Source organism: Entelurus aequoreus, linkage group LG02, assembly GCF_033978785.1.
Source record: "Entelurus aequoreus isolate RoL-2023_Sb linkage group LG02, RoL_Eaeq_v1.1, whole genome shotgun sequence".
NCBI lineage: Eukaryota > Metazoa > Chordata > Actinopteri > Syngnathiformes > Syngnathidae > Entelurus > Entelurus aequoreus.
Window position 1 is genome coordinate 36,924,598 of NC_084732.1, and position 24,561 is coordinate 36,949,158.

The window sequence follows — 24,561 nt, forward strand, 5'->3', positions numbered from 1 at the left end:
TAATAGCAATATCCTTTATTTCTTAAAGTATAAAACCTTTGTACAAAAATCCTCTGTGATTTAGGTCCATCTGAAAAGAATGCATGGTCAATGGAAACACAAATACAGTACAGTATACAGGCTTGCATGAGTTAAAAGTAAGCTTGTGAAAGGAAGCCAGGTAGTTATCAGGATCATTTATATAGTTTAAAATAAGTCAGTAAATGTAAATTGACTGACAGAGATATCAACTAACATGAGGATCTGTGTCACCTTTGGCCTACTTTTTCATGCATTAGCCTGCAAGAGACACTAACTGCAAGACAGGCCTCTTTGTGCGGACTTTCCCTGCTAACAAACAATGCATTTGCTATGAGTCTGGACACAGTGGATCCATTCAATCACTGGCAGCTGGAACATTTGAATGGCTAGGAACAATATTGCCATCACATTACCACTTTACACACACACACAAATATAAATATTGATATATATCTTGTGGCCAAACTGGTCGGTTTGCATAAAAAAAGTATATCCACAAAAGTCACTTTTTTGGTGTTGCTGATAGAAAATTCAATAAGCTGATAATGTCACTGAGTTCATCTTGGGATCATAGCAACACTAGATTAGTTTTGTAATCGGTGCGGAAATAAATATTTGCAGTAGACTACTGCTTTTAAAGGGTGAGGTTTTCTGCACAGCAGCTTGAGAAAAGTCAAGACAAACACCTTTAAGCTAACCTCAGCAAAATGTTCATTTCTGAGGGGTTGCTCACATCCAAAAAGGCCGCCATTATAATCAATGCAAGACAAAGGCACATAGCACAACCATCAGTTTAAAGACCAAGAGGAATTACCTCATGGTTATTGTAGCAACTATCCTGAGGAAGACTTTCTGCAATGACCTTCTAGGGCAGTGGTTCTTAACCTGGGTTCGATCGAACCCTAGGGGTTCGGTGAGTCGGCCTCAGGGGTTCGGCGGAGCCTGCGCCGCGGAGGTCAAGACACATCCGACTCATCGTGTAAATAAAAACTTCTCCCTATCGGCGTATAATTGATACCCCCAAACAATGTTCCCTCTAATTTTCCATCTGATTTGCAGGTGTGTAATTTGTTGTGAGTTCATGCATTGTTGGTTTTGTTCTTTGAACAAGGTGATTCAAGGTTCATTTAGTGCAACAGTAAAAAAACATAACTTTGTCTTGAATTTGGAAAAAAAAAAAAAAAAAAAGTATTTCACTGAAGAAGGGTTCGGGCAATGCGCGTAAGAAAGTGGTGGGGTTCGGTACCTCCAACAAGGTTAAGAACCACTGTTCTAGGGCATACAACCACAACCATGAGGCTGAGAGGAATACTTAAAAACAGGTTTCTTATGCAGTTTGGCAGCGTCAGGGCTGCTTTTAAATCATGCTCACACCCTTAGATGCGGATACACCAAAAGCAAAAACACTCGTTCAGAGGCAGAGACCTTGGAGAAAAGGTACAATTATTTGGTTTTGTTCTGACTTTGGTAACAGAAAAGGATTTGGCTCATTCCAATGTGTCTTTTTTTTCCTACCTACACGTTTGCAAAACATGGAGCACTGACCTTGCAATTCATCACCCTGAATCTTAACTCGTCGCCACGCTTCTGACTTTGTGGGGACCGCCCGGGCCCCTCTGTTCCCAAAACTACAACTTTCCTACTCTGTTTTCACTTCCCTTATGTGTCATTACCAGTGTTGGGCAACTTTCTTAAAAAAGTAAATAGTTATAGTTACAAGTTACTTTTGAAACAGTAACAGAATTATGCCTTCATGAATGTAATTAGATAGCAGGGAAAATAATCTGGCCCTGAGAGATGTTTTGGTGAGGACAAACACTGTAGATGTCACACGTATGTTCTTGCCTTTTACATCAGTGACGTTAACGCCAGTTTTATCTGAACAGATCTCATCTAATTCTCTTGTGTGGCTGTGAGCTGTGCGTTGACCTTTGTAACAACACCCACCTAACTGAACACTGGTTGGCTTACATTTGAATTTCTTTAGCTCAGGGGTGGCCAAAGTGAGGCCCAGGGGCCAAGTGTGGCTTCCCAAATACATATTCATACTGATCTCTTTCAAGATCACACAATCATTAATGGCATGTCCACAAAGCTAACTTGTTGGCATCTACTGAATATGATGATCTGTACAACTTTACGTAAGGGGCTAAACTCCTCACTCATGAAGCTACTGTACACTTAGAATGACTGTTTGGCTGGAGGCCTATTAGCACATTTTCACTTTGGCCCTTGGTGGCTAACAATTTGGGCACCCCTGCTTTAGCTAATGATTACGGGGTAGGCCATATCGACTATATATATTAAGAAAAAAAAACAACACGTTTCTTACAAGTATCATCTCTTGAGGACGAGTAATAGCTGCACTGCACACTGTAGAAGATATGCTAACAGCTAGCTAGAGCTCTTAAAAGTAACAAGATGGTCGGATTGATACAAATATTGACAGTAACGATACCAAGTAAAGTATCAGCATATTGTCAATACTACAGTGGTTAGATTGATATTTTTTGTTATTGTTTACATCCTAAAGAAATAAGTCCCTGGACACAGTGGAGCTTTAGGGGTGAAAATCAAAGGATTTAAATCAGAGCCAATAGTAGGAAAACATTTAAATATTTCATTGATATTGTTACGCCGCCATCCTGTGGTTTTATCTTAATATAATTGTGATCAAAAATGTAATTATTCAATGAGCTTGATTGAACTTTTGAAGTATCTGTGTCCGCATAATACTGCCCATGTAACTACTGGGTACTGGATCAATACTCAAATTTGTAGTATCACCCATTCCTACTAATTATCATTACTTAGGTGTCTGTTACCCCTAAAAAACACTATTTGTTTACAACACCTGTCCTGTGTTTGGCTGAGCGGGACAGGTGGGCTAAGCTGTTCAATATCAGCACATACTAACATATTTCACTGTCAGTAACTGCATTGTAACGTTTAAGAGTATTTAACTAGATTACCACTAAGCCAGCACTCCCAACACTGGTAATGACCCAATTGTTTTGTCCATCCAGACTTTATACTTGACTGCATCCCTCATTTGCGTGCGCCTGAAGCCTCAACAATCTGCACCTGGCGACGAAAAAAGCTTGCTGATCTTGTGATTAGCAAAAAGTCAAAGAGTGAAATGGATATGAGTCAGTCACTCTAACAAGCAGGAGATTGGCTGTTATCGTGACTAGACGCCATTGTGTGTAGTTCCTCGGTGCAGATGAGGCGGTAGATATAACTTCCTGGTACAAACTTTGATTTTTATCACTTAGGTTTCATCTCAATGGCGAGTACATGTAAAATTTAAGGGACTAGTGATGTAATGTAGAATTTGTGACAGTGGCAACAGCGTTAGATTCACTGCCTTTGCTACGCTTGCTTTTAGCATCTTAGTATTGAGCTTCTTCCGGTTGATTTATGTCAGGAAAAGTGGCTAACACATCACATACACATTAATTGGATGGTTTGAAGTCTACTTCGGAGTCTAAGTTTAGCGGGAGTAACTATACATCACATGACATCATTGTGCTGGTGGTCATGTGACACACACATAGAAATTCGTATTGTTAGACATGTGGGTCCAACATCTTCACAGGAATTGGAGCATATTGGCACTGGGATTGTCAGAAACATGTATATATATATATATATTTTTTTTTCTTCTTATTTTGATTTGGTGTTTTTTTAAAGTCAGACTGAGCAAACAATTAAAATATTATCTAAGAGTGAAAAGAGGGCTGGTGAACCAAAAGTGGAGTGATGCGGTGCTATGTACTGACAAACAGCTTTTCGCTTTCTAATGTGATCCATATTCTTTTTTTAAATGGAGCTTTTTGTTTTCTTTCGATTATCCTCTGTTGTTCAATCAGTGGACAGAATTTTATCAAAAACACTGTACAGTACCATTGCGACCAGTACCCCTTTGAAAGCGGGAAGGCATTTTGGGACAGGTTACAACGGAAATGCAAAAAAACTGTGTACCATACCAAACTAAATTGAATCATAGTGCTTGGTGGAAATGAGGTGTTCTTGTCCAAGTGGCTTTGGACCAAATCTGACATGAAGTAAGACAACAGACAAAGAAAATTGAGCGGACACTCTTCCAACACAGATTACAAATGTTCCACATTCTGTTCTTTTTATCCATTCTTCTTCTGGTCCAAGCACGACCAGTAAATTCCAACAAAAGTTCTCCGGTCTGATCACGGATCAGTCTGGTTAAATCTCGGACACAAGTTTGCTAAAGTCTTCTGATTGGTAAATGTTTTCCATGGTAAGACAAATATATCTTTGGTTTCTCAACAAGACTCCAGGAGAGGTTCTGCGCAACATCCTTTTCCTTTAGACCAGACAGTCCAGGTTGCAGTCAAAGTTAAGGAGGACCCAAACTCCGTACTCCAGGCCCATTACACCACACAGCAGTACCTTTTCCACCACGACTTGGATAAACTCTTCATCTTGTCAGGCGTCTGCCTTTGCTTTGCTCGACGCTTCTGTTTCCCTCTCAAGTGCTTCTGCGAGCTGAGGTTCTGCAGGCTGGCCATTATGGCTGTGTCGAATACTTCTTTCAGGTTCTTCTGGGTTAAGGACGAGCACTCCACGTAGGCCACAGCACCAATCTCAGCCGCACACTCCCTGGCATCCACTGGGTCCACTGGCCTCTCTCTGTACTTAGCCAGGTCTATTAGAATCTGCAAAGACGTAAACACACTAGTCGTATGATCTATTATGTGTACAAATTCTAACCATTAATACAGATAGGATGTTCTTATTCATCCATGTTAATGTATTTTCAAGGCATTCAAATGATCGCACCTGGACTGTTCAGTTTGTCTTAGAAAACATTTTGCCTCTCATCCGAGCAGGCTTCATCAGTTCATGCTCATAGAGATTGGTCAGATCTAATCATATAGGACAGAATTTCCTGATCTTACTTGTAGATTTGCTCGGTGTGGCTCAAATGAAGACAGTGGACCAAAGATGTGTGGATGTACTGTATGCAGATACATGACAATACTGATTTAATGTTATCAGCTGTGGTAGACTTTGGTCGCTGATATTGGTTTGCTACAACATTTCAAATACAGGCGTTCCTCGCAACATGGCACTTCGAAGTTTGCGGCATTTAATTCTATTGCAGATTTTTTTAAAGCCTGTTCTACATGTCAGATGTAAAACTCCCGACCCAGGGTCACAGGTGGAATTTCATATCAAAATAAACACGACAAGATTGTGTAAATTAGGACGCTGAGCTTTCATTAGCATTACTAACGTTTTTCCACATACATTTCCGCTTCCAGATACAACTGATACATAGGCCACAGTGGTATTAATAACCATTCTTACAAAGGGTACCAGATTAGAGTTGAACTTGACATGATTAACTTTAACTATTAAACTGCAAGGCATGATGGGAAAGTCCTCCTCAGACTTTCCAACTCTTCCTCTCGTCTAACAACATCCCGACTGAAGTTACAGATCTCAGTCCTGATGTTTTTGTGTGTTTATAAAATATAATAACTTTTGCTAGGATGTGAAAAGGATGACGAGGAAGTGGTCGATCAAAAATAATTTTATCAAAAACGAACATCCAAGCAACAGCCGTCTCTCTGAAAGCACACACACACTTGACCTTCTCCAAGTCTTACCCGCACTTATCCAATCACCAGTCATGAAACATTAAAGGACTGGCGAAGTTGGTAGAGTGGCTGTGCCAGCAATCGGAGTGTTGCTGGTTACCGGGGTTCAATTCCCACCTTCTACCTTCCTAGTCACGTCCGTTGTGTCCTTGGGCAAGACACTTCACCCTTTGCCTCTGATGGCTGCTGGTTAGCGCCTTGCATGGCAGCTCCCTCCATCAGTGTTGAATGTGTGTGTGAATGGGTAAATGTGGAAATAGTGTCAAAGCGCTTTGAGTACCTTGAAGGTAGAAAAGCGCTATACAAGTATAACCCATTTATCATTTATTTATCATTCAAGCAGGAACGAACAAAAACAGACTCAGATATTTTCAAAAATGCACATTTCCTGTACAACATAAAAGGTCAATCTATGCAAGTAGAGTTAAAAAAAACATCTGTCCACATAAAAACACCTTTGCCAGCTGTCATGCGCATTTGGTCAGAGTCAGAAAAAGTAACTACAGATGACTGGAGCATAACAACTCTGTGTGACCATGTCGAAGTATCCTTGCGCAAGACACTGAACCCCCAATTGCTTGTGATGTTGCGTCATCAGTAGGTGAACGTGGTACTAGTGCCAAAGTGCTTTGAGTACCTTGCTGGTAGAAAACAGGGTATAATTGTTAATCCTGGGATCTAATTTTGTCCCTCTGTGCAAATTAGTTTTATACCCCTGTCCTATGAATTTGTGGCCTAAATTAAGCCTGTTGAAGCATAAAAATAGCCAAATGAACCAAATATATCAATACTTTAGTAGCATTGGCCATTAGGTGAGACCAAACAAATCAAAGTGCGCTATTCAATATACAGGCTACTGATTAGCCTAACCTTAGGTAGCATTACTACCGGTATATTGGATTAAAAGAGTGTAAAAGTAATGACGTGGGTGCTATTTCATGTCTCGAGGGCTCTCATAATGTTAAAAACTGTATGTAGAAGATGTTTAACAGGTTTTATTATACTCTAATTATGAAAATATTTGATTTATATTTAAGAATTCCACCTGCGGTCAGGCCTGAAACCAATTAACAGCGAGGGTTTACTGTACTATGACAATGTTCTGACTAGACTTTGAAACGATTATGGTACCCTGCCTCTCGCCTGAAGTCAGCTGGGTTAGGTTCCAGCTCACCTGTGTCCCCAATGAAGAATGAGGGAATATACTGGGCAAATATTGCACCTTGAAAATAATAAAATCTCATTCATTCATTCATTTAGTAAATGCTATTCCTAGTTCTGAACACTACACATTAACTAGGAAATTCGGTGACTGGCGTGAAATGAATGGCGTTGTTCCGACCTTGACATCTTCTCTGAGATCGCACTGAGTCCCAACAAGGACGAGCGGTGCGAAGGGGGTGTGCCTTCGTATCTCGGAAACCCACTTCTCGGGGACGTTCTGGAAGGAGACGGGACTGACCACGCTGAAGCACAGCAGGAAGACGTCAGCGCTGGTATAACAGAGCGGACGCAGCCTGTCAAACTCATCCTGTGCGGGGGAGGAGACAACCAGACAGCATCACTGAGAGGTTGAAGTGGAGGAGTACTTTTGTGTGGTGTTTAGACAAGGAGAGGAAGAAGACGTGATGACCTTTGGGATTTGAGAAAGGAAATATTGGTAATCTATCTATTGACAGGCTTAAATATCTCTCTCTGTCCTCACACGGGATCCCACTGATAAGCAAAGATGAGCTCAACTCCTCTTAGAGCTAATCACAGTGAAAACTTGGCACACTGTGATGCTATTTGATACTTGATGTCAGGAAAACAGCTGCAAATGTGAGTCCAGAGAATCATTTCCTGGCAAAAGCACACACACATAATCAGCTGGTTTCCTGAAAAAAGCCCCAAATATTCTTGATTTTCCAACTGATATTAGAACATTTAACACATTTGTTGAATTATTTCAATGCATAATCAATTGTAACGCTTCACTAGAAGGAGCCGAGAAAACAAAGCAAAGGCAGACATGTTGTTTCCTCAGGGACATTGAGGGGATTACAAACAAAGCAGCAACAGGAAGTAGTGCAGTGTTTGTGTTTGTTTTGAGATCCCTTACCTGCCCAGCTGTGTCACAGAGCTGAAGTTTCACTGGCTGCCCGTCAACTGATACCACTGCTAAACACACAAATATGCACAAAAAATATTAAGATATTTTGCACCAGTGGATAATAAGCAGATTGTAAGTAAGAAAAAAGGCAGAAAACATTTTGCCTTTGCCATCAAAAGGTCATGACAGTGTGAATGGTGGAACCAATGCCTATTTTCCTCTTTTCTGACTTATAAATGTTACAATGTTAGATACTCGTGTTAAAAATGCCAAAGCATCAAATCATAAGGTTCATGCAATTGGGAATGAGCTTGCACACAGTTTTGGATGCCTCTGAACACTGTGTTTTGCAGTCTTATTTTAACAGTGTTGGGTCACTGTGTGGTGGACACACTTATTTGGCCAATGATTCTCAAACTTTATTCACCAAGTACAAGCTTAGAAAAAATGTGGCTCTACAAGTAGCACCATAATTACCAACATTAAACTACAGTAGTTTAGTAGGCCTAAGTATTCATTAAAACAAGGCAGATGTTTTATTTAAGTATGTTTAATATTTTGGCCACTGTAACATTACACATAGTTTGAACAGTAACACTGTGTTTAAATATAGGAAAATAAAACACTGTACTTCAATCAAGTGATTCTTTGCCGTACCATTATATGGAGCCCACGTACCACTAGTGGTACACTACCACAGTTTGAGAATCACTGGTACATGCTATCCGCCAGTCTGCTTCAGGCCGTAAGAATGTAATGGTTGCTACCTGAAGCCTTGTGTGTTATTCCTCTCGTCTAATCACCTCTGATGTCTATAAAATAAATATTTATGTGTTTATCTAACATTTTAAACAGGACTGTTTACTCAAGATGGGTCACTACAAAACTGGATTATTCGCTAAACTCCAACGAGAAAAGTGACGTTTCTACTTGGTTTGAGGGACCATAAGATTAGGTAAGATAATGTATGGTTTTCATCAGCATGCAACGTGGAGTGAGGTAAATTCTGTGTTGATTTAAAAAATTGTGTTGATATTCGTCTTCTCCATATACAGAGCGTACATTTTCAAAGGATACATTGTGATCAAATTTGAGAGGCGGAGGCGTACAGGGGTTCATATGCAATCTTAAGGGAACACCTCCACAAATGAACATTGTGCAGACATACGCAGAGAGCGGGTTATAAAAAAGCGACTGTAGAGCAAAGTTTGCACTAAAGCATATCCAATACAAATTCTAGACCAAAAGGTAGTGTGTTACTGTAGAATAAAATAAGTATAGGTCCCCTTTAAAGCCAGACTTTGCTGCAGAATATGGCCTAAAACTTTTGTTGATAGTTGAACTGCAGTTCTCCTGTCTTTTTTTTGCATTTTAATGCTCTGGTTAAAATCCAGCCCTGACCAAAATATAAATACTTAATGTTAGTGGACACAACATTTTAAGACCGGGGTAAAATTGTGTATCCAGTACACACAGTTTAAAGCTCCAAAGTGTACAGCAAATACATTTTTGTTTTAATTAATTAAACATTTTATTTGAAATAATATTGTTTTTTCACTTTACACTAACAATTCATCAAGCAAAATCAAAGAATGCAACTAAATATGATGGCAGTAACAGGCACTTTCTGATTGATTAAATTTATGAAATTAAATCAGATCGATCACACTTTTAAATTGTATTTAATCATGATTAGTCACAGTAAATGTCTTGCTTGCATAATTTAAATAAACTTTAAAAAAGACACCAATATTTTTTTATTGTCAGAATGTCATACGCAAACATGTTTTATGTTTTACTTGAATGTACGCCATTTATTTGTTCGAAATTTGCTATCAGTTTTATTTTAAGTCCCATTGGGGTTCATTTTGGAGCAAAATTTGCTGCAGAGCACACCAATCAGAATCTCCTCACTAGATATGGAATTTACGCCTCTTTGAAAGGAGCTGTATCCTGAGGAGCTGTTCCTTTCAAAAAGCTGTAGAAATGAATGGCTTCTTATATTTATTTTTATTTATTTATTTATTTTTTTAAATTAAGGAAACAATCACTGGTAGCAGTGAGAGGTGGGAATCTTTGGGCACCTCACGATTCAATTACGATTCAGAGGCTAAGATTCTATTGTAAATCGATTATTTATACATCATTAATTGTTAAATTGTATATTACTATTATATATTATGATTATATTGTATATTATTAAAGGCCTACTGAAACCCACTACTACCGACCACGCAGTCTGATAGTCTATATATCAATGATGAAATCTTAACATTGCAACACATGCCAATACGGCCGGGGTAACTTATAAAGTGCAATTTTAAATTTCCCGCTAAACTTCCGGTTGAAAATGTCTATGTATGATGACATGCACGTGACGTCAATCGTTGAAACGGGAAGTATGCGGACACATTGAATCCTATACAAAAAACTCTGTTTTCATCTCAAAATTCCACAGTATTCTGGACATCTGTGTTGGTGAATCTTTTGCAATTTGTTTAATGAACAATGAAGACTGCAAAGAAGAAAGTTGTAGGTGGGATCGGTGTATTAGCGGCGGACTACTGCTACTACTGCTAGTGGCAGCACGGTGGAACAGGGGTTAGTGCATCCTGCGATGAGGTGGCGACTTGTTCGGGGTGTACCCCGCCTACCGCCCGAATGCAGCTGAGATAGGCTTCAGCACCCCCCGCGACCCCGAAAGGGACATACGGTAGAAAATGGATGGAATATATTGCTATTATTATTATATATTATAAATGTGTTAGATTTAATTACTATTAATCCGTTTTTTGGACTTAATTTATATATATATATGTAGGGCTCGAATTTAACCACGGCAACTGCGACAAAAGCCGCGTCCGCCCTCGTCACTTGCCGTAATGCCCTAAAAAGTTGACCAACATCGACAGCAAAAACATGCCGTGACCACCCTTGACTTTTTACTTCTAAATGGACGAGGGATGTAACGGTAAACGGTATAATGATAATTTGCGATAAAATCCCAGACGGTTTGTAATACCGTCTAATTTTTTAATTACCAAAAACCCGTAATTTATTATTGCATTTTTGGCAACACAAAGTCAGACGCATACGCACTAGCGTCGTCTGGCTTGATAATCACGTCAGACTAACTACACAGACTTTGCTCCGGAGATTTCCCCTCAGAGTAAACGGAGTCATTTTCCCTCGCTTCCCGCCGTGCGTTTAAGAGCACACTGCTGTGTTTAGATGGAGACAGGTGTGGACAATATTGGAGACAGACACTTGTCCCCACACTAAAAGTATACAGCGAAGGAGAAAACAATTTGATGTTGCTTTTATTTTCTCAATACAGCGTCCATCCGCTGCTGTGACTGAGAGTTAATGACGTGAGGAAACATGCAGCAGGCGATGTGTCATGAACGTTGTCACAACGTGTTTATAAAGTCTTTAGTTTGTTTACTGGGATGCTCACTCGTCCTTTGTTTAACTGCAAACTGTCAGTGTTCAAATAACATCAATACTAGCTCAAATGTTTTGTCATCTCATTGAATTGAACATAGGCTGTGAAGATTGTGTATTCGATGTGAGAGGTGTCACTCCTGTTTATTTTTGCTGGCCAAACTGTTGCACTGAACCACAAGGAGGAGTTGTTGGAGAAGAACAAAGCTTGTCTATTAGACTTCATCTTCATTAGCCAAACAGCTTTAAATGTTATATTGATATCAAGAAGTAAACACCATGTTTTTTTTTTACATTAGTTGCGTTTTTTTAATGTCACAAAGGTATTACTTTGAAAACCATTCATGTGACACAGCATTTTGTTAATGTGTTATTGTGTATTGTTAATTCCTATACGTCATATTTCTGCTCAAATTCTTAATGGATCCGTCCCGATACAGCATCTGCATGTACATATAAATGTAAATAACTTAAAAAATAAATAAATAGTTTTAAAAAAATACCTCCCTCTATCAAAATGTAAAAATAGTGATAAAGGCATCATGTAATGACAAAAAGCTGACAATCTGAAATTAATAAGGAATAAAAAAACAGTTTATATATACACTATACCGTATTTGCTGGACTATAAGGCGCACTTAAAATCATTTTTTCTCCCTCCAAACTCGACAGTGCGCTTAATGTACGGAATAATTCTGGTTTTGCTTACCTACCTCAAAGCTATTTCATATGGTACATGGTGAAATGATAAGTGTGACCAGTAGATGGCAGTCAAACATAAGAGATACGTGTAGACTGCACTATGATGGCAGTCACACACAAGAGATACGTCAGTGTTTCCCATAAACTGCCAAGATACCTGTGGCGGTGGGGGCGTGGTTATGGGCGTGGTCACCATGACATCATCGAATAATTTGCATAATTTACTACAATGATATGATTTTCTCTAAAAAGGCTCAAAAAATGTATACTTACTAATTAATAATAACAGTTTTGTTTTAAACGTCCGTCCATCCATCCATCCATCCATTTTACAATATAATTACAACACTTTATGTACATATTTATATACAGATTTGAACAATAAGTTATTCACTGAAATATATTTATTAATTGTGGTTCTTACAAAAAATATATCTTATAAAATATAAAAGCTAAAATGTCTCTTAAAGCTCTGCCCCTTTAATTAGTGCATACTAAATAATTTAACTTTAGCCTACTACTACAACCATGTTATTTACCAGCAACATAAAGTGAAACAGAGGCAGAGGTGTCCTGCCACAGTCAGTAACAAATAAACAGAAAACAGTAGTGGTCAAATACAAATAAGGCAACAAGAGAAGTATCCTACACTTCTCTTTTGTAAAGTAAATCTGAACAGCCTATATGGGCATCTACATCAACTATATAATTTGCCTGACAAGCTGGACAGGACAAAAAAAAAAAAAAAAAAAAAAAAATATATATATATATATTTTTTTTAAATTTATTTGTGGCGGACATAATTCCTTCGTGGCGGGCCGCCACAAATAAATGAATGTGTGGGAAACACTGTACGTGTAGACTGCAATATGACTCAAGTAAACAACACCAACATTTTATATAGAAAATATAGAACATTACACACGACGCTCAAAAATCTATCAAAATGTTTTAGTACGACTTTGGTAAGCTATGAAGCCGCACCGCTTGATGGATTGTACTGTGCTTCAACATAAGAGTATTATTATGTGTATGTGTGTATAAGGTAAGACATATTATCTGACGTTTTGTTTTGCAATATTATGCAAAATAAACTTTTCTTACCTACTGGTACCTGCTGATCTGTATTTGGGATCTACATAAGTCCTGAAAAATTGTGCCGGTCCGCCTTTATAGTCGATAATTCTTCTTTTTCTCTACCTTCTTCTTTTTCTCTATCTTATTGTTATGGGACATTCATCCTCCGCTGTTGCCATTTCTAATATAAAGTAGTGTAAAGTGGTATATTGTAGCGTCCCGGAAGAGTTAGTGCTGTAAGGGGTTCTGGGTATTTGTTCTGTTGTGTTTATGTTGTGTTACGGTGCGGATGTTCTCCCGAAATGTTTCTATCATTCTTGTTTGGTGTGGGTTCACAGTGTGGCGCATATTTGTAACAGTGTTAAAGTTGTTTATACGGCTACCCTCAGTGTGACCTGTATGGCTGTTGACCAAGTATGCCTTGCATTCACTTGTGTGTGTGAAAAGCTGTAGATATTATGTGACTGGGCCGGCACGCAAAGGCAGTGCCTTTAAGGTTTATTGGCGCTCTGTATTTCTCCTTACGTACGTGTACACAGCGGCGTTTTAAAAAGTCATGAATGTTACTTTTTTAAACAGATACCGATAATTTTGAAACCGATAATTTCCGATATTACATTTTAAAGCATTTATCTGCCGATATTATCGGACATCTCTACTCTTGATCATTCTGACCAATTTTCTCTCAGCAGCAGGTGATAGCTTGCGTTTTCTTCCTGATCGTGGCAGTGACAAAACTGTGCCTTGCACTTTATACTTACGAACAATTGTCTGCACAGTTGCTCTTGGGACCTTAAGCTACTTTGGAATGGCTCCAAGTGACTTTCCTGACTTGTTCAAGTCAATGATTCGTTTTTCATATCTGTGCTGAGTTCTTTTGACTTTCCCATTGTCGCGTTTGTAACCGAGTCTAATGACTGCATCACATGAGCCCTATTTAAATGGGCTCAGAGAAGTCAACAGGTGTCGTCAATCATAATCACTCACATGAAGTTGAGAAGCCATGCCATGAAGCTAATTTGATTTGATTGTAACGTTTCTACGTCACCAAAATTGATGATGTATGTTCCTGTTTGTATACTTTTGACCCAGCAGATTTGGTCACATTTTCAGTAGACCCATAATAAATTCATAAAAGAACCAAACTTCATGAATGTTTTTTGTGACAAACAAGTATGTGCTCCAACCACTCTATCACAAAAAAATAAGAGTGGTAGAAATGATTAGAAACTTAAGACAGCCATGACATGTTCTTTACAAGTGTATGTAAACTTTTGACCAGGACTGTATTGACATGTTTGTGATTAATTGCATGAGTTAACTTGTTCAACCCACACAACCAACCTACAGTTCAGCACTGTTTTGGACAGTAATACATTAGACATTAACAACAGTACTGTGTTTTACATCGTTGTTTCAACCAAAAAGAATTTTCTCCAGTTAGGGTACATGTATTGATTGATTGATTGAAACTTTAATTAGTAGATTGCACAGTGAAGTACATATTCCGTACAATTGACCACTAAATGGTAACACCCGAATAAGTTTTTCAACTTGTTTAAGTCGGGGTTCACTTAAATTGATTCATCATTCAGATATATACTATTTTCATAATACAGTCATCACACAAGATAATCATCAGAGTATATACAATGAATTATTTACAATCTACTACAATGTACTGTATTGGTCTGAAAAAGTACTAAAAACAAGAAACTCTCAAGGTATCTGACAAGCTTTTTTGCAGTAGGTCCTAAAACAGCATAGAGGTCTTGTCACTTATAGAGGATCTTTGACTAGCGTTTTACCAGTTGGTCCTTAAAAACAATAGTAAACTATATCAGCTGTTTAACGGAGACAAGGCAGTGAATCTTACCCGAGAAGTTGTCAAAAGCAGTGGGGACATATTCCGTGGGGTAACCGTTGGTAGTGTAGCTGACCACCAGGCTGGTTTTGCCCACAGCTCCGTCCCCCACCAGGACACACTTCACCCGCCTTTCCGCTCCTCCAGCCCCGGACCGCCGCGTCCTGCCCGAGCCTCCGTCCCGACCGCGGAGCCTCCTCGGCGGTACGGGGGGAGCTGGGGACACTGGGGCTGTCTTCGTAGGCATCTGGCACGGGCAGGAGGGGGACATGGAGCCGCCCTATAAGGGAAGGTCTCGGTCTCGGTCCTGGCGACCTCGGACACTTTTCGCTTCGCCCATTCTTTCGGTTTTCTTCTTTCGGACGAGACTCTCGTTTAAGTTTCCATAGTTAGCCGGATTTTGTTGAACTTGAAACTCCTACTCGCCAAAAACAATGGCGTGTCCTTTCTGAGCTACATGGCAGCAGTCCTGTTGAAAGAGGAGACATTCAATGGAAGTGTTGGTCCAGTTCGGAGACTCCAAACTCCCCTTCTAGTGACATCATGCGTGCGTGCGTGTTGGTGCGCGTGCGTGAGTGAGAGAGTAGGTAACAATCATTTCCTCCTGTATCATGTTCTCTTTCGCTGCTGTATCATAGCTTGTCCACATTTGGAAACTTTTCTTGGCTTTTGAAGGGATCTTTTTATGCAAAAAAACAACGACACATGACGCAGATATTTATAGTAACAAATTTGCTCCACACACACAGTTTAGAATTTGAGATTTTAGTGACTTTTTGCCTTCCTTACATCAGCGGATTTGTCCAAATATGGTCAAGGTTTACCCGAAGAACCTTGCATGAATCTGCCATTTTATTCAGTTGCAGTGGCGGGCCGTGCGTTTCCCACCTAGGCCTTCAGTGATGTCCGATGATCCATCCATCCATTTTCTACAGCTTGTCCCTCTTGGGGTCGCGGGGGGTGCTGGAGCCTATCTCAGCTGCATTCGGGCGGAAGGCGGGGTACACCCTGGACAAGTCGCCACCTCATCACAGGGCCAACACAGATAGACAGACAACATTCACACTCACATTCACACACTAGGGCCAATTTAGTGTTGCCAATCAACCTATCCCCAGGTGCATGTCTTTGGAGGTGGGAGGAAGCCGGAGTACCCGGAGGGAACCCACACAGTCACGGGGAGAACATGCAAACTCCACACAGAAAGATCCTGATCCCGGGATTGAACTCAGGACTACTCAGGACCTTCGTATTGTGAGGCACATGCACTAACACCTGTGTCACCGTGCTGCCGACTTCAATGATTACCTCTCAAAATACCATCATTTATGTCCCCACATGGCCATTGCTGGAGAAATACTATACAGAAACACATTTACGCACTACTGGCCATTGAATCACCACCAACAGTGTACATAACGGGTTATTTTCTGGCGCATTTAAAAATCAATAAACCCGCATCAGCAATTAAAACATATCTTATGTGGTACTGTAAATAAAGAAATAAAATATCTGAACGCACAATCTATTATATATATATATATATATATATATATATACACATATATATATATATATATATATATATATATATATATATATATATATATATATATATATATATATATATATATATATATATTCAAACCCATTCAAGTTTCCAGGGTTGGCCGACATGGTCTCACAAGACAAATATATGTGTAGTCTTGTCTAATCATAAAAGATGCAGGCGAGGTGTGTTGGCTGAGTTCTTAAAGTTTACTCCACAGCGTGCTCATCAAAACCATCCCGCTGCCGGCTTGGCTAAACGCGGCTACTGCGCATGCTCTTCACTACTGTGGCATGCTGAGTAATGGAGTTCTTATGTTATCTAGCTCATAACATCACTATATATCTGCCTTAGGCCATCTAGAAGGCCTTACTGACAATAACTCGTGATCTGATTGGCTATCGCAACTGTCTATCACCTGTATGTGCCCGTTCACTTACAGTGCACAGACGCCTGCATTGTTGATTCTGAAAGCTTCGGGCAGATTTGGTACAGCATGGCAACATAAGCTAGCTGAATTCTGATTGGATAAAAACTCTATAACCTAAAAACAAAGCGCTGGAAGGAGCATAATATGACATGAAGAAAATATGAATACTTTTAGATATTTAGGGAAAGTAAATTAAAAAATACATTTATCTTTAATTATGATTATGATTTCTGGTTATGTTAAGCCAGCAGAGAAGGCCTTGCTGGCCCTGACGGAACACCACTGTAAGTTGAAATGAATTACTTCCTTATTTTTCTCTCTCCTCTTGTTGTGGGGCAGACTTTGGGGCGCCGAATGTAAAAGTTCACTCGCACTTTTCAAACAGATATATTTATCAGATTTAACTCACTTTTCTCACATTTAGCTAATTGTATCACATTTGACTTTAAATCAAATGTTGAATCTAAATTGTATATCTACATTTTAAATCTAAACCTAAATCTTAAATATAAATCTAAATGTTAAATTTAAATCCAAATGTTAAATCTAAACCTAAATGTTAAATCTAAAAAAGCTCATCTTAAAAATTAAAAACAATTTTATCTTTAGTCAACACTGCCCCGTCAACCTGTACAAGTCAATGTGACAGCAAAGTGTTTTTTGAATAAATCGCTCATTTACGTGGCTCTAAAGAATCATACTATTCATAGATTTATAGTTATTAATGTAGCACATTTAAAGTGCAATCATCGAGACATTTTTTTAATTTATCAAATTGTGACACCAACAGTAGTCTAGTCTCCTTTTGGAGCAGTTACTTAATGTATGAAAACTATTAATTTACATAAGTGATACGGTTTTGCTGCTGTCTTCACCAATGACTGCTGCAAGATGGCGGACAGCTTGACGTATGATCTGGCCAATTTGCGAGGCATCTGTAGACTGTTTTCGATCATTTGACGTCATCAAAGCACTTGTCACAACTGCAGCCTTATTTGGATGTCTGTAGTTTTGGCATGGCAACGACAAATACGATTTGACAGTGACTAATTATGGCTAATAAATCTTTGTTAAACTATTGGAGCGGATTAGATGCTATTTTGGGAAGGTGGCATGATAACAAGTGTGGGATGATGTACAATATAGACCTCTACGCCGTGGAAAAAAACTAAAGGAGCAACATCAAGCTCTGGGCCTCAGTGTGCACTGTGCATACAATTAGATGCATGTCTAAAACTAAAATAAACAAAATTCATCAGCAAATACATCTAGCACAGAAATGGTATCACAGCTTAAAAAATTTGGAATGACAGACTGGCACATATTTTCAATAGCTCAGCACACAGTTACTATCTTGCCCAGTGTAGTTGTAGTGCAATCTTGTCTACTCCACATCGAGAGCAGATGGCGGGCTTTTCAAATGCAGGTATTTTCAGGTCACATCCTGCCTGTGCAATGCTTTCTGCCACATCAAAGCCTCTGTCAGTGAGAACAATTGCTTGGATTTTACTGACGTCGCGTCCGACTCACGTCCCGCCCATTAAATATGCGTGGTGGTCAACCTAGTTCTGTTCTCAATGGGTACTAGGCGCCATTTAGCCTTTCTCAAAGAAAAAGTGCCCTATGATTGTGTTGTTTTCGGCTGTACGAATCGTTCAAATCGCGAAAAGGATAAACGTTTCTTCAGAGTTCCTCGATAGGTAATCACAAATGGCGAAAAGAGTGCTAGATTTTACGAAAAAACAACGATAAAAGCAGCTGACACTCTAGTCCAAGAGAGCAGAGTTGAAAAACGCATGAGTTTTCAGTGATCACTTTGTTAAAGGTTTGTTTGATATAATTTTTACATTTATAATTTCCCATTTAAGTGTTATCTTGATAATATTTGTATTTCTTAAACACATTTTTGCTACGAGTATTTCGAAAAGCACCAACTCGGCGAGTCTAAATAAAAGAAAGCAAATGTGAGCAAAAGCTAAAAGAGTTAAGCTTTTAGCAGAGGCAACAATCATAAATGAAGCTTTCAGCACATACACAATGTTGACATCCATAATTATAGTTTGATAAGGACAGAGAAAAACACAGGGGCGTACAACAACAACAAACATGGCAGTAGACGCAAAGTTAAATCATGAAATGGAACCTTAACCGAGCAAGAACGATGCATATTTATTAGGGGTGTGGGAAAAAATCGATTCGAATTCGAATCCCGATTCTCACGTTATGCGATTCAGAATCGATTCTAATTTTTTTTAAATCAATATTTTTTTTTAAATGTATTTATTTATTAATTTTTTTAATTTTTATTTTTTATTTATTTTTTAAATTAATCAATCCAACAAAACAATACAAAACAATACCATAACAATGCAATCCAATTTAAAACCAAACCCGACCCAGCAACACTCAGAACTGCAATAAACAGAGCAATTGAGAGGAGACACAAACACGACACAGAACAAACCAAAAGTAGTGAAACAAAAATGAATATTATCAACAACAGTATCAATATTAGTTACAATTTCAACATAGCAGTGATTAAAAATCCCTCATTGACATTATCAATAGACATTTATGAAAAATAAAAAAAATGAACAAGAGTGTCACAGTGGCTTACACTTGCATCGCATCTCATAAGCTTGACAACACACTGTGTCCAATATTTTCACAAAGATAAAATAAGTCATATTTTTGGTTCATTTAACAGTTAAAACAAATTTACATTATCGCAATCAGTTGATAAAACATTGTCCTTTACAATTATAAAAGCTTTTTACAAAAATCTACTACTCTGCTTGCATGTCAGCAGACTGGGGTAGATCCTGCTGAAATCCTATGTATTGAATGAATAGAGAATTGTTTTGAATCGGGAAAATATCGTTTTTGAATCGAGAATCGCGTTGAATCGAAAAAAATCGATTTTGAATCCAATCGTGACCCCAAGAATCGATATTGAATCGAATCGTGGGACACCCAAAGATTCGCAGGCCTAATATTTATCCGGGAGAGTCTTGATACCAATTTCCTTGACCCAGCCCGACACAAATAAGTTGTAGACCCCCATGCTTTTCCAAGTTTCCATCTGTTTTGTCGTGTAGAATGGTGTCTAGAGCTCAATAGTTTGATATGTTTGCGAACGTGACCAACGTATAATCCTTGATATCACTCGACAAATCTTTTTTTGATAAAGTATCTATTACATTGCATAGTTAGATTTTTTGCTCGCATACGCTTTTTGCAGTAAGAATCAAGCCCCTTTTTGTACTCAATAGTTCACAGCTATCTTGGCTTGGTTGACCACCACTGGTTTTTACTTTGTGACGGAATACAAGCAATATCGACATGAAACAGTTTGTTCAAAATGCGAGTCATTGGTAAAAAAAAAAACTAGTCTGGTGCCCATCCTCCATAGCTGCAGCTAATAAAGGTAACATATCCTTAAAGAGTGATCCCAATCAAGTACTTTGCAGTGTTGTGGTGCTTATAGTTTGACCAAGGCTGTGCACAAGCTGTTAAACCTGAAGGTCTTTCAATAAAGATTTCAAAACAATCAGCTATTACAGTTACTTGCAGACCAAAGTGCTTTTTGAATTCCATTGGCACACTCTTCCTCAGTTATTCTCTCTCTGGCCAGTAAATGTATGACTTCAGTTTGTCATACATCACATTCAGGACATTTATGAAAACTTAACTGATGGTGTTCGGTGACACAAAAAACAACCCAGAAAAGTAACTGTTTTAAAACCTAAGTTTAAGCCTGTTCAGAAGTAACATTTGTTTAAAACTGAGACAGTGAACTACTGTACAAAACCATAAAAACTTTAAGTTGGGTACTCCTGTATACATTTTCAATTTTTGATCATTACCAACCAGGCTTTCCTCTGACAACCTACAACTAGCAAGTTCTTCTTTCAGCTTAATATTTTCAGAAACAAATTCATTGTAATTCTCATGAAGTTTGTTAATCTGTGCCGCAGTTAAGTCAATCCGACATTGAGAACTCATTGCTTCTGGTGGGATCGTTAAAATGCAAGGGAATGTCCTGTTTTTTTAATCATGTTTGACTGATGAATTTAATTAGTGACTCCACCGCTTAATTTATTTTCCTTTTCTCTTCAATCTGATGCAAACGATTGCCTGGATGAGGATTCGGTGACATCAGTTTCTGGTGGCCGAGTTTCAACGAAGGATCCCAACCTATGTCGTCATCATTGAACAAGACAGAGAGTTTTCCAAAAAACATAGAAAACATGAGTAATGTTCAGAGTTTTTCCTGGCATTAAAAGGTAATGCATTACATTAGTGGCTGCATGTTCTGGTATCTTACTAAAAAAAAAAATTTTAAAAATTCCGGTCTGTATTTTACGATCAAGTATGGTACACTGATACCTGCACGAACATCACACATGTAATAGGTCTTACAAATAACAAAAATATATCTACTACCAGCATAACAAGAATAAACCATGCCACATTTTAGCTGGACTTTCTGATCAAGATATTACGACAACAAAAGAAGTTAACTTGTATGCGCCCTAGCCGGTGTCCTTAAGTTCCCTATAGTAAAAAACAATATTCAACTTTATATTTAAGAAAGCTATATCTACCATGAAAAAAATGATGAGAGCAAACTCTGACATAGGCAAATGTTTATGTTGTTAGATAGGCTCCGCTGTTCTCGCCTTTTCCTTGACAGTTTCTCCGTTTTTTCGCATTGGTTATTGGTGACGGCTGGAAGTTGAAAGAACGATGCCGTACACTGCCCACTTTTGTTGGAGCAACCCACAATTTAGCAGTTAACCCCCATTTGCCAGCAGTTCTAAACTTATTTGTATTTTTTTCATGCCCTGTTTACTTGCATTCACCCATCCAATATGGCGACTGTCTTCAAAATCGGAAGTTGTATGACCTCACACGAAAAGGGTCTGTTTTTTGTTTTTCTAACCGTAAAATCTATTGTCCTTTTTACAGTGTACAATTTGATGTTATTTTGAAATCATAATTCAAGCAGCTATATAAGTATTTATTTTTATTTCAACAATAAATGTTTGGAGTATATCAATCAATCAATCAATCAATGTTTATTTATATAGCCCAAAATCACAAGTGTCTCAAAGGGCTGTACAAGCCACAACGACATCCTCGGTACAGAGCCCACATACGGGCAAGGAAAACTCACCCCAGTGGGACGTCAATGTGAATGACTATGAGAAACCTTGGAGAGGACCGCATATGTGGGTAACCCCTCCCCTCTAGGGGAGACCGAAAGCAATGGATGTCGAGTGGGTCTGACATAATATTGTGAAAGTCCAACACATCAGCGAAAGTCCAGTCCATGGTGGGGCCAGCAGGAACCATCCCGAGCGGAGACGGGTCAGCAGCGTAGAGATGTCCCCATCCGATAAACAGGCTAGCGGTCCACCCCGGGTTGGGAGCAGAGTAGAAAAGAAAAGAAAAGAAACGGCAGATCAACTGGTCTAAAAAGGGAGTCTATTTAAAGGCTAGAGTATACAAATGAGTTTTAAGATGAGACTTAAATGCTTCTACTGAGGTAGCATCTCTAACTTTTACCGGGAGGGCATTCCATAGTATTGGAGCCCGAATAGAAAACGCTCTATAGCCCGCAGACTTTTTTTGGGCTCTAGGAATCACTAATAAGCCGGAGTTCTTTGAACGCAGATTTCTTGCCGGGACATATGGTACAATACAATCGGCAAGATAGGCAGGAGCTTGACCGTGTAGTATTTTATACGTAAGTAGTAAAACCTTAAAGTCGCATCTTAGGTGCACAGGAAGCCAGTGCAGGTGAGCCAGTATAGGCGTAATATGATCAAACTTTCTTGTTCTTGTCAAAAGTCTAGCAGCCGCATTTTGTCCCAACTGTAATCTTTTAATGCTAGACATAGGGAGGCCCGAAAATAAAACGTTACAGTAATCAAGACGAGATGTAACGAACGCATGGATAATGATCTCAGCGTCGTTTGTGGACAAAATGGAACGAATTTTAGCGATATTACGGAGATGAAAGAAGGCCGTTTTAGTAACACTCTTAATGTGTGACTCAAACGAGAGAGTTGGGTCGAAGATAATACCTAGATTCTTTACCGATTCGCCTTGTTTAATTGTTTGGTTGACAAATGTTAAGGTGGTATTATTAAATAGATGTCGGTGTTGAGCAGGACCGTTAATCAGCATTTCCGTTTTCTTAGCGTTGAGTTGCAAAAAGTTAGCGGACATCCATTGTTTAATTTCATTAAGACACGCCTCCAGCTGACTACAATCCGGCGTGTTGGTCAGCTTTAGGGGCATGTAGAGTTGAGTGTCATCAGCATAACAGTGAAAGCTAACACCGTATTTGCGTATGATGTCACCTAGCGGCAGCATGTAAATACTAAAGAGTGCAGGGCCAAGAACCGAACCCTGGGGAACTCCGCACGTTACCTTAACATAGTCCAAGGTCACATTGTTATGGGAGACACACTGCATCCTGTCAGTAAGATAAGAGTTAAACCAAGACAAGGCTAAGTCTGACATCTCAATACGTGTTTTGATACGCTCTAATAAAATATTATGATCAACAGTATCGAAAGCGGCGCTAAGATCAAGAAGCAGCAACATAGACGACGCATAAGAATCCATCGTTAGCAATAGATCATTAGTCATTTTTGCGAGGGCTGTCTCCGTAGAGTGATTTGCCCTGAAACCGGATTGAAAAGGTTCACAGAGATTGTTAGACGCTAAGTGTTCATTTAGCTGCTGTGCGACAAATTTTTTCGAGGATTTTCGAGATAAACGGAAGGTGGTACACCGGCCGGTAGTTTACCATGAGGTCAGGATCGAGGTTAGGTCTTTTGAGTAGAGGATGAATAACCGCTTTTTTGAATGCTAGGGGAACAGTGCCAGAGGAAAGTGATACGTTTATAATATTTAACACTGATGGACCTAATAATACAAAAAGCTCCTTGATAAGTTTCCCAGGAATTGGGTCAAGTAAACATGTTGTTTGTTTTGTCCCATTTACACATTTTAATAATTCCTCCAATGTTATTTCATCAAAGAGAGAGAAACTATTTTGGAGGGCAGTGTCCGTCGTATATACAGTCGTATCTGTGTTAATAGAACCCAGTTGTAGCTGAGATGCATTGTCTTTAATCTCTTTTTTAATGACTTCAATTTTCTTATTAAAGAAATTCATAAAGTCATCTGCTGAGTGGGTGGAGCTACTGGGAGGAGTCCCTTGTTGGGTTAGCGATACTACTGTACTAAATAAAAATTTAGGATCATTTTTGTTGAGGTGGATGAGATTTGAGTAATATTTAGCTTTAGCTGAGGTAAGCATGCGTTTATAAGTTATTAAACTATCACTCCATGCTTAATGGAAAACCTCAAGTTTAGTCGCACGCCATTTGCGTTCCAGCTTTCTACATGATAATTTCTGGGCTTTAGTTTCTTCTGTAAACCATGGGGTACGCCTTTTAGGGGCCCTTTTTAGCTTTAGCGGTGCTACACTATCAATGGTGTCGCGCAGGGCGTCGTTAAAGTTGTTAGTGAGGTTGTCAATAGAGCCCACATAATTTGGGAATGGTGCCATTACCGAAGGCAGTAGGTCAGTAAGAGTCGTCGTTGTGGCAGCATTAATGTTGCGGCTGCTATAGTAGTTATTATTATTATTATTAGTTTGTTGACAATGAGTCAGAACTTCGAATTTTATAAGGTAATGATCGGACATTACTTTAGTGT

General features: G+C 38.9%; 2 protein-coding genes across 2 annotated transcripts in view; one reads left to right on the forward strand and one right to left on the reverse strand.

Annotated features, from left to right (window-relative positions):
- Positions 1-15,399, reverse strand: rhoua (ras homolog family member Ua). The gene is made up of 4 exons (XM_062026223.1): positions 14,855-15,399; positions 7,765-7,823; positions 7,006-7,194; positions 1-4,715 (listed from the first exon to the last, which is right to left on the reverse strand). The coding sequence occupies exons 1-4, from the start codon at positions 15,111-15,113 to the stop codon at positions 4,431-4,433; spliced, it is 792 nt and encodes a 263-aa protein (XP_061882207.1). The 5' UTR covers positions 15,114-15,399; the 3' UTR covers positions 1-4,430.
- pdcd2 (programmed cell death 2) overlaps positions 15,208-24,561 on the forward strand; it is a 15,151-nt gene continuing 5,797 nt past the window's right edge. The window contains exon 1 of the mRNA XM_062026191.1: positions 15,208-15,425. Coding sequence (XP_061882175.1) covers positions 15,300-15,425 — 126 coding nt within the window. The 5' untranslated portion in view covers positions 15,208-15,299. The remainder of the gene's footprint in view (positions 15,426-24,561) is intronic.